This window comes from Martes martes (assembly GCF_963455335.1).
Source record: "Martes martes genome assembly, chromosome: 7".
Classification (NCBI taxonomy): Eukaryota; Metazoa; Chordata; class Mammalia; order Carnivora; family Mustelidae; genus Martes; species Martes martes.
In genome coordinates, this window is record NC_137894.1 from 97,587,294 (window position 1) to 97,601,933 (window position 14,640).

Below are 14,640 nucleotides of genomic sequence, written 5' to 3' on the forward strand. Positions count from 1 at the left end.
GCAGCGACCTCCCCCACCCCCACCCCAGAGTTTGCGGTCCTGGTGTGTGGCTGAGGCACAGAGTAAAGCTGGAAGTTTGGTGATTCTGCCGCTCAGGGCCCAGCATTGCCAGTCTTACCACGGGTCTTGCCCAGGACTCATGGCCTAGTTAGCAACTAGTTTATTGCCTTGTTTCTGGTCACCACAAGATGGGTACTGGCCCAGTCTGAAGCTTCCCCGCCACCAAGCTTGAGCCCCAAATCTTGTAAGCTGTGTTCTCTTATTTCTTCATTTTGAAACTCTTCTTTGGTCCTCCTACTGGAATCCCATTTGTTTAGAAATGGGGCCTTTCCCTGTTCTTCAGCGATCCAAATCACCTGGGGTATCTGATGCTTATGGGGCCTTTCACAAGCTTCCCTGAGGTTGTATATGTTCTCTGCTGCCCACTATTGAAGCTCCCTGATGTTGACTGCCTAACTGCACTAGAGAGGCTGTAGTCAGACCTCACCTCTCCCTCTGCCCTCATCAGGCCAGCACTGCATACCCCTTATCCTCCTCCCAAGCTACCCTGGGGCTTATGGCAGAGCATGTGGACCTCTCTGACTGCCTGCTTCTGAGCTCCCTCCTGCTGGGTCCTTCCCATCTCTTCAGCCTGCTCTCACATCTTGTTGCCCTGCTCTAAAGGGGCAATAGATGGGTATCAGATGTCTCTAAGAGGGCCAATGTTTTTGCCAATGGGGGCCCAGACTCGTAATCAATTGATTTCACAGTGTGATGACAAAAATCCAAGCAGCTGTCCAGTTGCACTTTCCCATTCTCTATTCCTTATTATTTTTCTCAGTGCCTGTTACTAAATATTTTACTTTCTTGCTTACTTTTTATCCCTTCTGGTGGAATATAAGCCTCACGAGGGCAGTAATTTTTTTTTTAATTTTATTTATTTATTTGACAAACAGAGATCACAGGTAGGCAGAGAGAGAGGAAGGGAAGCAGGCTCCCTGCTGAGCAGAGAGCCCGATGCGGGGCTCGATCCCAGGACTCTGGGATCATGACCTGAGCTGAAGGCAGAGGCTTTAACCCACTGAGCCACCCAGGCGCCCCGAGGGCAGTAATTTTTATTTACCTAATTGTGTCTATACCCAGAGCAATTCTTGGGGAGTCACTCAATAAACATCAGTGAGGTAAATGAGGGTGTGCATGGTGAATAAAGGGATGCTGGCTCCCTGCCCTCCGGGCCACTGGCCACCCAAGACTGTGGGCATCTGGCCTACTCATCTAGCCTGTCCAGCCTGGCCCTGGGAGCCTGGCTCCTCAGCTTTCTGCCCTCCCCCCAGCACAGCACTTACCTTCAGCTTGTGCTCATGCTCCTTGTTGACACGTGCAAGCAGCTGGGCTTTCCTTCTGTTGAGGGCATCGATGAGGGCATCACATTGGGCCACCAGGCAAGCCTCAAACTCCACACTGTTCTCCTGTGTGAGAGAGCACATGTCTTAGCCCCAGTGTACCTGGGCTCCTTGGGCTGCCAGAAAAAAACAGAGCTCCCCTGTCCATTTGTGCGATGGAAATCCCTGCCAAAGGAGATGGAAAGGAACTCTGTCTACAATGCACATTTGGCATTTTTTAAGTAACTGGATAAATTTCACTCCACAGTGGTAGTGTTCCCTTGAATTTTACATTGAAAAGTATAAATAGCACTTAATAAATTTATTTTTATCAAAAGGAAATCATCTCCACGGTTCACATTATATTGTGTAAAATAAAGCTGTTGAATAAATAAAGTTTATAAAGTTTATAAAGTAAAATAAAGTTGTTGAACATAAAGTTAGAATTGAACATAAATCCTCCTGAGGGCTGGTGTATGTCCACTTATGGATGGTGGAAGGTGGCATTTGGAGAGGTTGGCTGCCTGAACGTGTTGGGTATGGTGGAGGCATGAGAGTTAAAGAATTATTAAATTCAAGAGGAGAGAGAAGAAAGAGGACAGCAGTGGTCTTCAATATTAAACAATAATCCAATGACAATAGAAGTTTAAAGAATAATCATGGGCAAAAGTACTTGCTCCTTTCATTAAAGAAGGCAAATAGTTAATGCACATAGGGCGTCAAGAACAATGAGTATATGTAACAGGCATCACCCAGCTGTAAAAGTCAAGCCATGAACCAACCGCTTGTGAGAGAAAGTAAACCATGTTCTAAATGAATTATAGCTTCTTCATGATGTTTAAATTGGATGCCAGATCTAACTATTTACTTGATTTAAACCTATACATGCTGTAGACATTTTTTTCAAGCAGTTCTCTCCCAATTCATAAGCATTCATGAACAATCATCCTTTCAATAAGTTACATATGTAATTTGGAGAGTCAAACCATAGTCTGCAAAACAATTGTAATTTATAGCAAATGAAAGATGAATACTCACATATACACAAACAGCACTGAAAAAATAGCATCCAACTGGGTCAACTGTAAGCTTTTGGGGGCTGGCAAGGAAAGAACAGCTTAGCCTATCAAATTTTAATTTATTCCCAAAGTCAAAAAGAACTGTGTCTCTTAATATGAGGACATACTGATAGGTATCTGATAACTTCTCAAATGCAAGTCCTTTTTCATTTAAGGTGTGCATTAGTAATTGCTAGAGCAATGACATCTACATATGAAATTTCAGCTTTCATGACAATTGTTTTTGAGGACTCAGAGAAGTCCTATAGAAAACATCATTTAAGAGCTCTCCATGTCCCATGCAGGATAACATTGGGAGGATAAGTGCAGCCTTCTTGCAGGTTCTGATGTAGAGCAGAAAGAAAGCTTTGCTCTGATGAAGAGGTGGGGTGCAGAGGCAAAAGCAAAGGAGGGACTGACTGATAACCTCTGTTGCTCTGGAAAACAGAAGGAAGTGTATGGCTATTAGGTTGTTAGGCAATCAAAAGTTTTAACATGAGCATGCATGCAAAAAAAGGTGAGGAAATCAGTGTGAGATGCTTTGAAAGACTGGCTTACATTTAAAAAGATATTTCTACCTTGACATGGGTTAAATATTAACTCCGAAAGCAATTTACTAGAGGCCAGAGCGAAGGTTATTTCTGTGAGGCAACCTCAAAACACAAGAACAGTAAACAGAGCAGAAGGTCATTATTTAAGCATCTCATGTAGTTTATGGCTTCTTTCCTTTAGCAATAGTGGAGAATTCACGAACTCTCAAATGCCTGCTGATCTGTGGGTCATGTCCAAATAGAGCAGTCTGAAATTATAGCCACCAGGGGGGATCTTGTTTGGAAAATATTTAAGCATCTAAGTGGAAAAGAAGCATTACTCCATGCAGGAAGGAAGGACAGAGAGAAGAAGGAAAGGAGGAAGGGAGGAAGGGAGGGGAAACCATTGGATAAGACACAATTATGGCAAGGTGTTTTGGGAGCCTGTAGAGTTTAAAAAACTAAACAATTATGACTCCGACTTCACAAAGAGGCCGCTTTCTAAATCCAGAGTAGTAGAGAATTAGGACCTCAGTGCCAAGGACAGGAACTATTTGGAAAACCAGGTTGTGTAGCTGGCTTGTTGGCAAAATATAACCACCTTGAGAAGGGGGTACATTTGAAATTGGTCTGTACATTTGTTTGTTTTCAAAGAGACAGAGCAGAAAAAAATAATTGGAATTTCCCCCACAACACAGAAAAGTAGAAGAAACAGACAAACTTCCCCATGATGCAGCAATAGCTGAACCCATGGGGTTTGCGTTCTGTCTCAGGTGCTGCCGATACCTGGATCTGCTGGACCATGTTGCGGAGCTGCACCAGAAACTCCTTGGCTTCTTTGGCCCTGTCTGACAGCCCATTCAGCGCCTGGGAGAGCTGGCTCTGCAAAGATAAAGAAGGAAACCGTGGAGCTGAAATCACAGGAAGTAGCAACAAGGTTGTACAGAGTCATTTCAATCCAAGACCCAAGAGTCCTCAGCCTCCTCAGATTCTTTTCGTCAGAGCCTGGGACAGTTAGCCAACATTTGTAGATGAGGAGTCTGGTATTAACAGCATCCAGACCCCTTCCACAGGCTCCTGAGAACTTTCTCCTCTGAAGCAGGGTAAACTCCTGGCCATTGTGGAGGCCCTCACCAGCTGTATCTGCCTGGAATTTCCTCATCTCATTAATTTGTTGATTAATTCAGCAATAATTTATTTAATTTGAAATTAAGAGAAAACTGTGAGTTAGATGATTTGGTAATTGTCAAAATGATTTAGGCTGAAGTGTTCTTGGTCTGGGCCTGGGGCAGAAAGAATAGAGAGTCAAGAACAGGGGGGAAGGAAGGGTTAGAGCACTGGTGTGATACTCTGGGGCCACTTCAGTGTAATGACAGATACAAAAGCCACGATCACATTCCTCCTCATCAAGGTCACCTTTTGGCTTCCAATTACAGCCCTGTTGCCATAACTCCTCTCCACTCCCAAACCAAGGCAGACCCTCTTCCCAATTTCGCACACTGTCCTGTCCACATGGGATGCAATTCTGCTGGGGGGCCAAGGGTGCAGGTAAGACCTTGCTTTTTCTCCAGCCTCCCTGCCTGCCCGGGTGGCAAAGAGACACATTGCTAATTGATGAGACTGGAGTGGAGCTTGGCTGGGGGTGAGAGTAGTCTGAGAAAGCTCTTGGTTTTCTGCTCACATGAGACCAGTGTGGCTGGTGCAGCATCTGCCCTTGTGTTCTCAACTTTATGGCAGATGTCTTATGATTCTCCTTGAGAAGGCCAACATAGTAAGGGAGGAGGGGTAGAAGGAGAAACAGCCTGGGTTCCAGGGGCAGCTTTGAGCAGCCAAACAACACTTGAAGTCTCCTACCACTAGGCTTCTTGTCTATGGGGAATATTAACTTAAATTAAATAGTTAATTCAATTAGTTAATTAACTAATTATCAGTTAATCAATTAATTAGTTAATTAACTTGGTTAATTAACTTAGTTAAGTTCCCATACTGGGGTTTCCATTACTTGCAGCCACTACCATTGTACTTGATGCAAAAGTTCTTCTCCTACAAGCCTGGGCATAACCGCCCATCTCTCTAGGAAATTACAGAGACTAACTCCTTTCCCACAACACCTTCTTTGAAAACTAAAGCCTACTCCCCTCCTTGCCAAGACACCACTACAACCACTCTCCTCTTTCAAGTAAAAGGGTTGAATCTTAAGATTATATCTCTTGGTCTAATGAATGTTTCTCTGCCTCTTTTTTAAAAAATGTAAATCCAGGGGTGCCTGGGTGGCTCAGTGGGTTAAAGCCTCTGCCTTCAGCTCAGGTCATGATCCCTGGGTCCTGGAATCGAGCCCCGCCTCGGGCTCTCTGTTCAGCAGGGAGTCTGTTTCCTCCTCTCTGTCTGCCTGCCTCTCTGCCTGTTTGTGATCTCTGTCTGTCAAGTAAATAAATAAAATCTTCAAAAAAAAATGTAAATCCAGTATAGTTAACATACAGTGCTTTATTTGTTGCAGGTGTACAAGAGAGTGATTCAACAATTCTATACATTATTCAGTGCTCATGAAGTTAAGGATACTTTTAATCCCCTTCACCTTACTATATGATCCAGTAATTCCACTACTGGGTATTCACCCAAAGACTAAAAAACTTTAATTTGAAGAGATACACAAACACCTATGTTAATTGTAGCATTATTTACAATAGCCAAGGTATGGAAGCAACCCAATTGTCCATTAATAGATAAAAGGATAAAGAAGATGTGGGGGGTGTGTGTGTGTACAATGGAATATTACTCAGCTATAGAAAAGAATGAAATCTTGCCATTTGCAACCACGTGGAGCTAGAGTGTATAAGGCTAAGTGAATGTTTTTCTTCTTATGTTTGCCTTATTAAATATAAAGTTGGGCATTGGATCTCTTTAAAAATATGCATGCCAAATGCTTGATAGAAGCAATGTGGGGTAGTAGAAAGAACACAGGCCTTGGAAGCGTTCAAATTCTGCCTTTGTCCTTTACTAAATGTGACCTTGAGAAAGTTACCTGTGCCTGGGTTACTCCAATGTAAAAAATGGGAAGCATAATAATGTTTTATAGTTGGGTAATTGTGAGGGTTCAGTGCATTCACCAATGCAAAAGCTCCTGCTAGCTATGTATAATGGATAAGGGAACTACTCTGAATTCATAAATGCTACCAGTTACTGGCAGTGCCAACTTTTATACACAGTTATACCTCCTCCATAAAATGAGAAGAATATTACTATTCTTGGGTGTCATGGGCATTGCATGAGATGAAATTTAAAGGCTAGAACCCCTCTGTTGTATGGTACATGCTAAATAAATGTTAGTTATTACTAATTTAAAAAAAGATTTTATTTATTTGAGAGAGAGATACAAAGAGTGAGCATGAATGAGGTGGGGGGGGGTAGAGGAGCAGAGGGAGAGGGAGAAGCAGACTCCCCGCTGAACAGAGAGCCCCATGCTAGACTTGATCCTGAGACTCCAAGATCATGACCTGAGCCACCCAGATGCCCTGGTTATTATTAATTCTTTTCACCCTCTGCCTTCCTGCTCACAAACACCTGCAGACTGACTGGGGAGATTTGCAGAGCAGATTCCTAGAAGAGGATCTGTTGGAGAATATCCTTCATCACTTTTACTCTGATCTATGTACTCAGACTCAGGGAGGCTAAACCAACACAGCTACGTAAGAAAAAGCACAAAGTGAGCCTACGATGCTGGAAGGGCTACTCAATTATTTATTACTATGTCCCAGCTGCACCTATTATTTGGAATAAAAATTTTCTCCTTAAGAACTTTTTCTAAGAGCCCAGGGAACGAAAGATGGTAGGAGGATCTCATTTAGAGAAGCAGACAATACAATGACAGACATATTCTAAGGGAGACATTTTTCATTGTTACCTTAGAATTCATATCTCTTCTTTTTCAGAATGAGCAAAAGTTTGCTGGTTACTACAGTTTTCATCCCCCTTTTATTATAACATCTGCCTTAGTAACCACACTTGGATGTTGGAATATAGAAGTCAAGTTTATTCAGCTATAGAGAACTGAAGCTACCTGATTTCTTGTGTCCCCACCTGGTACTTAATATATAATGTAAGTTAGTTGGACCCATAAAGAATTTTTGACAAGATACCAGTAGCTCTTTAGAAAAGAAACTATTCCGTAGGATACAAAGAGTACTGGCCTCAACCATTCCCAGGTTTTCATGTGGCAAAGCAGTAAGCAAACTGAAAAAATCAATTCATTTGCAGATTACCTCCCTTTGTGTCTATTTTCAATCCCAAGAATGCCTTCTACCTGGCTAATGGTTCTGGTATTTGATAAACAACTGTATTATAAGATAAAGATCTAAAAACCTTTCTCTTAAGCTTTGCCAGCTTGTGGAAACTGAGCAGGAGACAATGAAAAATCTTGGAAACCATTTATTACTAGAAAATGTCCTTATTATAAGGATTTATGTGCTTTTATAGGATAGTCTTTTGATCACATTTATAAGCTACATCTGACATAGAAGAACATTATTATTGATTGATTTTGTTTCCCAGGAGCATTTAAATTCCTGCTGTGAGCTAACAGAAATGTTCTGTCTGCATTCAGGACCACGGAGCAGCCCTGTGAATGTATAGCAGATCACCAAGATGCAAATACTTAGTGCGTGTTTTCCTTACAGAACCTTTGGCTGTACCAGTAGCCATCAGAAGCGGTTTATAATGCCTAAGCAATGACATTCTGATTTCCTGAATAGTTGTCTTCCAATTTTCTGAAAAGGTGTCATGACCAGAAAGTGAATGAGAGTGGGGAATTAATGTAGCCGAAGAGACCAGAGCTCAGAGCATGCTCTGAATCACCAAGATGGCCCAGAAAGGCAGCAAGTTGCTCAGAGCTGTAAGGAGGGAAACAAAACACTTCCCCTCCTCTTTCCTCCATGTGCTGCTTTTCCCCTCCAATTTCCACCCAGATTCCCCTCACCTTCCAAAGGAGTGAAGGTTATAAGGGATCAGGAGCTCAACCTGGAAGCCGTGGGAGGGCGGTTTGCAACCCATTATGACAAAGGCTCAGTAGATGGGTGTGGGATTCAGTCCCTCTCAACTGGCTCCTCCCTTGGCTGAGCATCTGCCTCGCTGTGGAGGATGCCCACACGGAGGATGGTGTCTCCTCTCCTCACTCTGCCGTGAACATGATCTGTGTGTCATTTTCTCCCTTAGTTTACTATAAATATTGGATGGAGGCAATTGGGACAAAAGAAGGAGAGCTTCCTGGCTGTCTGTGATCTGAAGTTACAGCTATGGGACAGGTCCAAAAGGGTCAACCCTAAAGAATTAGTACAAAATAGATGAAGCAGCAGTGGCTTAGTGGCCCCTGTGACTCTGTCACAGCACACTCCGCTTGGGGACCATGCCCAGGCCCCCTCCTTCCCAAGTACCAGGGTCAACACAAAATACAGGAGCAAAGTGACAATTGATGTGATGTAATTTTGAAGTAAGACCCTTAGAAGAAGAACAATTTTTTTCTGGAAGGAGTGCTGGTTTTTAAGTCTTACTACATTACTGTCATTCTACAATTAAAAAGTAAAGGCAAGAAATTCTAATAGTTACAAGATATTGGTCATTTCTTATTAGCAAAGGACTGCTGGGTGCTTTTAATGGGACTCCCATTTATTCCCAATCACCACCCTGCCATTTTGCAGAGGCTCAGAGAGGATACACCAGAGTTTGGGTTTTGCAACTCACATATAAAAGAGCAGGAACACAAACCCTCGTCTAACTCCAAAGTTGTGCTCTTTGCTTCCACCATCCAAAGAAGAGAAGTCTTCTCTCACTCATGCAGAAAGAAATAAAAACCGCCCACGGTGAGAGCATGCAAAACCAAGGAAGGTGAGTTGGTGAGGGGGTTATGATTGATTATGAGGAAACCTGATTATGCTTAACAGGCAGATAATATGTAAACCATAGCATAGCTAATCAACCTAGATTTTTCCTGCATAAAGTTTTTTGGTGAATTTGAAAAGGACCTGTCAATGAGATCCATGGGTCTCATGGGAGAGGGCCAAAAGGTTTGGACTGAGGTCCACCATTGGCTTTATCACCCACTGACCTGAGACCTTGGGAGGGTCTGGGCTGAGGGTGGAATCAGGTAAAGGAATGAGAAGTCACCGAATAACTAGAACTTGGAGAACATTTGAGCTGAACTCCCAGGGGGACTGATTCTCTTTCTGGCTAAACTTCTGTTTCTGGTCTATACCTTTCCTCGCACCTTCCCTTTCCTCCACAAAGGGATCTCTCCTCTGGTTTCTCTGATGGTGGAAGACCCTGGATCTAGCCCAGCCCCAGCTCACTAGTTAGATGGCCAGGAAGCCCCACAGGCTGGCCCGCCTGGAGATGAGGGCCAGCAGCAGAGCAGGGGCAGTAAACAGGTTGTGATCTGTGAACAGTAATCTAGGCATGTGTGTGTGTGTGTGTGTGTGTGTGTGTGTGTGTGTGTGTGTGTGTGTGTAAGTGAATGTATATGTGTGAGCAAGCATGAGCACAGAGAACGTGAGTGTATAAGAATGTGTGCGAGAGTACATGTGTGTATGAGACATCAGTGGAGCATCGGGAAGCTCTTGGCTTTGGATAAGGCTGGTATCAGAGGGGTCTTATGGGCAGCTGATTTGGGCCCACTCAGCTACTGCTTACTGCTAATTGGTTCTGACCAAGATCCTCTCTGTGGCCAAACGTAGTCAGGTTCCTCTGAGCCCTCTTCTCAACTTTGGCCCATAAAGGCTTGAACAAAATTCTAATATAGTTTCTAATGGGTCGTGGCCACATCCCTAGGATGACCCTAGCCCCCTGAAACTGGTTGTTTCAGCCAAAACGTGAAGATAGAGCCCTTGTCTCCTAGTCTCTGTAGGAGGTTAGGAGTCTAAACTCAATAAACACCAGTTAGCAAACCCAGATGCGTTCCACATGGGCCAACCCCTTCTCACTTTCTGTAATTTCTCACTTCCCTGACTCTCCTGAGCCTCAGCTCATCCCCTCCCCATTCTTCCATTCTCCCTTTAAAATGCCCAGTCACAAAGGCAAGCAGAAGACAAAGCACAAGCTGACCCCCTGCAGCCTCCTCCCACCCCCCACTCCTGGGTAGGACGTGTGTGTGACCTCCTTCCAGGAATCTTCCAACTATCTTAATGTTAATGACTTGCTAGAAGGGAAAAACAACCTTAACTTGATTGCCAAGGCCTTTGAAATCTCCCTTTTCCCCTACCTCCCCCAACCCCATAGTATATAATCAGCTGCCCGTCACAACCCCAGTGCAGCAGCTCTTTCTGCCCCCGGGTTTTGTCCACGTGCTTTAACAAACTACCATTTTGTACCCAAAAAACCCCCAAAACAAAAAACCCCTCCAAAAAGCCCAGTCACTTCTGTACAAATTGAAGTTGAGGTCAGTTACGCTGGACTCCTTTCCCTATTGCAATAGTGTATTACTGATTGAAATCTGTCCTTACCACTGTAACTGGTGTCCACTCTGTTTGTCTTTGATAGTGGCTAACCCTGGCTCTGGCCTAGGGAAAGCTGTGGTAATCTCGGGCAACGAGCCGACCCTTCAGCCGGCCCAGGTTAACTTTAAGGGTAGGGAAGGAAGCACGTCCAAATTCCCCTGCCTGAATAGGCACATCTCTCATATACTAAACCAATCTTACCATTTTGACTGTGAATGTGAGCTGTAAGTTGTGCGGAAGAAGAAAGGAAGAAGACATTTTGCACCTAACACACTGTTCCATATAATTTCCTTTCCCATTCCGCAGGGCTAGATCTGCACAGACAAGTACACAAACATCCACACTAAAAGCTAATGCGTAATGCCACTGACCTTTTTTAAAATAACAATTCAAATCCAATACTGTTTCAGTCATTCTTGAAACCAAAAACATGGGCCAGCAATGCTATTTTTTTTTTATCAGGTAGTAGCAACTGACTGAGATAGACAGGGCAATGGGCAGCTATCTGGCATTGGGGTTAAGAAGACAGGCCTTCCAGTCAGATGGACTTGGGTTTAAATCCAGCCTTTCACTTGCTGTGGAACCATGGGCATATTACCTAATGTAGGGGATACTGTGGTGCTCTGTCCAAGTTCTCTTTTAAAGCCTGTTGTGTCGGGGCGCCTGGGTGGCTCAGTGGGTTGAGCTTCTGCCTTCAGCTCGGGTCATGGTCTCAGGGTCCTGGGATCAAGGCCCATGTCAAGCTCTCTGCTCGGCAGGGAGTCTGCTTCCCCCTCTCCCTCTACCTGCCTCTCTGCCTGCTTGTGATCTCTCTCTCTCTGTCAAATAAATAAATAAAATCTTAAAAAAAAAAAAAAAAAGGCTATTGCGTCCTTCTCCAGAACTCCCAGCAGACGGGGCTGGGGCCAGTCAGGTCAGGTTCCCCCTCTGCTCATTCCTGGCCTTCTCACTTCTTCTACTAAGAGCACTCAGCAGCTAACCACCCCTTCACAACTCTCTGAGTCTGTGTCCAGGAGCCCCAGTCTAAAACACTAAACTTCCTGGGTTCCAGTTTCCTCATCTGCGGCATGGAGATGACAATAGTACCTGCGTCAGAGGACTGTAGTGAGGATTATTTGAAATCATATATATAAAGTTCATCTATGCAACATCTGGCATATTGTAAGCATTTAGTAAATATTGTAAGCATTTATAATAAGAATTATGTTAAAAAAATACATAAATCACTAAAACATTTTGTCACACCACAGGTCCCAATTTGGGGTTTGACCACTGATGATTATTCAGACGCCATACTAGATTATAGTATTGTTCACAACTATTTGCTCCCTCTCCATTTTTGCCATTAAGACTTGTGGTGCCTCTTGCAGGTGGAGCATGTGTCCCTACCCCATTGTCATTCTTGGCCATATGCTTTGCTTTAGCCCAAAACAACACTGTGATTTTCTGCCAGCTCACTGGCTTTTCTTCTTTATCACATGAATCCAGTGGTGTGCTGATAAATTGGCTCTCGAAAAGCCCCAATTCTAATTTGTAGTGTTTGCCAATTTCCAAGGTTGGTTTTAGGCTACCAACATACATCACTGAATGTGGAGTTAGAAAAGAGGTATACTACCAGCTCTTCACAGTGAGTGGGTATGAGCTAATCAGCATACTTGCATACCACTGGGCATATCCCACATAGTGTCTATGGGCTTTCAGAAAGAACACATGTGGAACAGAACTTCAGACTACCTCCTGTGATAGGACATGAGCAAGAAATACATCTTTTGGGGCGTCTGGGTGGCTTAGTGGGTTAAGCCTCTGCCTTCAGCGCAGGTAGTGATCTCAGGGTCCTGGGATCCAGCCCCGCATCGGGCTCTCTGCTCGGCAGGGAGCCTGCTTCCCCCTCTCTCTACCTGCCTCTCTGCCTACTTGTGATCTCTGTCTGTCAAATACACAAATAAAACCTTAAAAAAAAAAAAAAGAAATACATCTTTGTCACCAAGATTTTAGGGGCTGTTTGTTACTCTAGCAAAATTGACGAATACAGATAGCAATTATAATCTTTTCGTTCATGATTTAATTTAATCAATATTCATAGTTTTATCGTGGACCTGGCACAGTGATTCACGCTAGGAAAATAATGATAAAGAAAGTAAACACAATCCCTTCCCTCAAGGAACCATCACTGTTCTGAAACCACCACCATTCTGAGCTTTATAATGTCCATTTGAAAGTTCTCTCTTATGGACTCTCTAATGAAGAGGAAGCAGACTAGACTATTCCAACAACTAACCACAGAAATGTAGCTTCTCCACCTCTCAGGGCAAATGAGAAGTATCTGCTTCCTCACCAGACATAGCCAATTCTGGCTAGAGTTTGAATTCTAGATATACTCCGCATGGCCTTTATCTACTAAACTTAAAATAGTTCTCTGCCATAGATAGGAAACTGTCAAGCTGGAGATGCAAATCAACATGAGTTTTTTTCATGGAGATAGAAGTCACTTTTTGCCTCAAGGCACAGAAAAAAAAAGAGAGAGAGAGAGAGAGAGCGCAAGGGAAAAAGAAAAGAAAAAAGAAAAACTGTTGCCTCACCCAATGTTCATAGTTTCTTGGCGGGAAATCAATTTGCCATGTCTCTATGGCTTTTGCAGGGTGCTGGAAGCTGTGAAAGAATTCATGCAGCAATTGTTGTGATGGAAAGCATGAAACTTTAATAAAGCAGCAAGCATATAGGCTGCAAGGTCAACACCACTCCGCCCAAGGCTCTGTCAGAGAGCATGCCTTTCTATGGATATTCAAAACCACTATACGTGTGTTGTTAGGCAGTTACTAAGTATTTACAGCTGAGGATCAAAAATATGCTTTCCTTGGGCTAAGCCTTTGTGTAAATATTGGATTTTACATCCCAGAGATGGACTACAGGATACATCTCCTTTGTGTGTGTGCTGCCTTTTCTCTATGGAGAATTCTAAGGCCCTGGTCAGCAGACTCTGAATCCTTTCCCAGAAAGCTGTCTTCTCTGCAGATCCCTTTAGCTTGCTTTAGATCCTCATTGGTCTGCCATGTCCTCCCAGGTGGTATAGCATTCCATATTGTCTGATACTACCCGGGCACAGTTTTAAGATAAGCAGAACAGATTTGAGATCAACACATTTTCAGTTCTCTATAATATTTAAGTGTCCCAGATAGAAACTTTCATTTTTCAAACGAGAACTTTTCTCTAAATAATTAAAAACAAGTTCTTATAAATATATAGGATGAAGTGAAAGAAATCACCGAACTATTTTTCATATAGAAATGCTTTTTCTGGGTGGCTCAGTTGGTTGAGCGGCTGCCTTTGGCTCAGGTCATGATCCCAGCGTCCTGGGGTGGAGTCCCACATCGGGCTCCTTGCTCCGCAGGGAGCCTGCTTCTCCCTCTGCCACTCTGCCTGTGCTCACTCTCTCTCTCTCTGACAAATAAATAAATAAAATCTTAAAAAAAAAAGAAAAAGAGAAAGAAATGCTTTTCTTGTGCTCTTTCAGAGACTCAAGTGTTAAGTGCTAAAGCTGGAATGACAAAATAACTAGTGGGAGCAAGACGTTTTAAGAAATAACTTTCCCCCTATATTTCAAAAACAGAACATGCTTCTTTCAGGAAAATCAGAAAATAAAAGACTTAGTAGTTGAAAAAAATAAAATAATCTCTTTTCACTTATATGCTATAAATATTTTCCCATCTGACTAAAAATACGCTACTTCCTCCTTTAGTGTAATAGCTATATAATATTTGATAACATTTACTCTGTGGCAAGCACTGCCTGTAATGCTTTATACATAGTAACTCATTTTTTTCACACAACAACCCAGCAAGGTGGGTACAATTAATATTCAAAATTTTTATAAGTGATAGAATTAAGCAAGAGAGGTTATATGGTTCAAAGTCCCAAAACTGTCAAGCAGAGCAGAATCCAAATTCACAAAGTGTGTGACCAGAATCTATTCTGGTAACCACTAAGCGGAAGGGTAACCCACTATGTTGATGCAGCATCATTTATTTAACTAATCTCCTATTTTAGGACATTCAATTTGCTTCCATTTTTTGCAAAGAACTAACATGAATTTCATGGAGTAAATCTTCAACACATTCTTGATTATTCTCATTTTCAGAAATGAAATTTCGTATTTACTCACATTAAATGTTATCTCTTATCAAAATGTCCCTGAGTGGTCATTTAATTTATA

General features: G+C 42.9%; 1 protein-coding gene across 24 annotated transcripts in view; it reads right to left on the bottom strand.

Annotated features, from left to right (window-relative positions):
- TRIM9 (tripartite motif containing 9) overlaps positions 1-14,640 on the bottom strand; it is a gene marked incomplete at both ends in the record, with an annotated part of 107,892 nt that overhangs the window by 42,324 nt on the left and 50,928 nt on the right. For 20 of the 24 annotated variants that reach the window (XM_080808898.1, XM_080808897.1, XM_080808896.1 and 17 more), the window contains 2 exons: positions 1,326-1,448; positions 3,736-3,831. The exons of 3 other annotated variants lie outside the window; for them this stretch is intronic. In XM_080808898.1, coding sequence (XP_080665024.1) covers positions 1,326-1,448; positions 3,736-3,831 — 219 coding nt within the window. The remainder of the gene's footprint in view (positions 1-1,325; positions 1,449-3,735; positions 3,832-14,640) is intronic. One more of the 24 variants, XM_080808889.1, reaches the window with a different exon arrangement.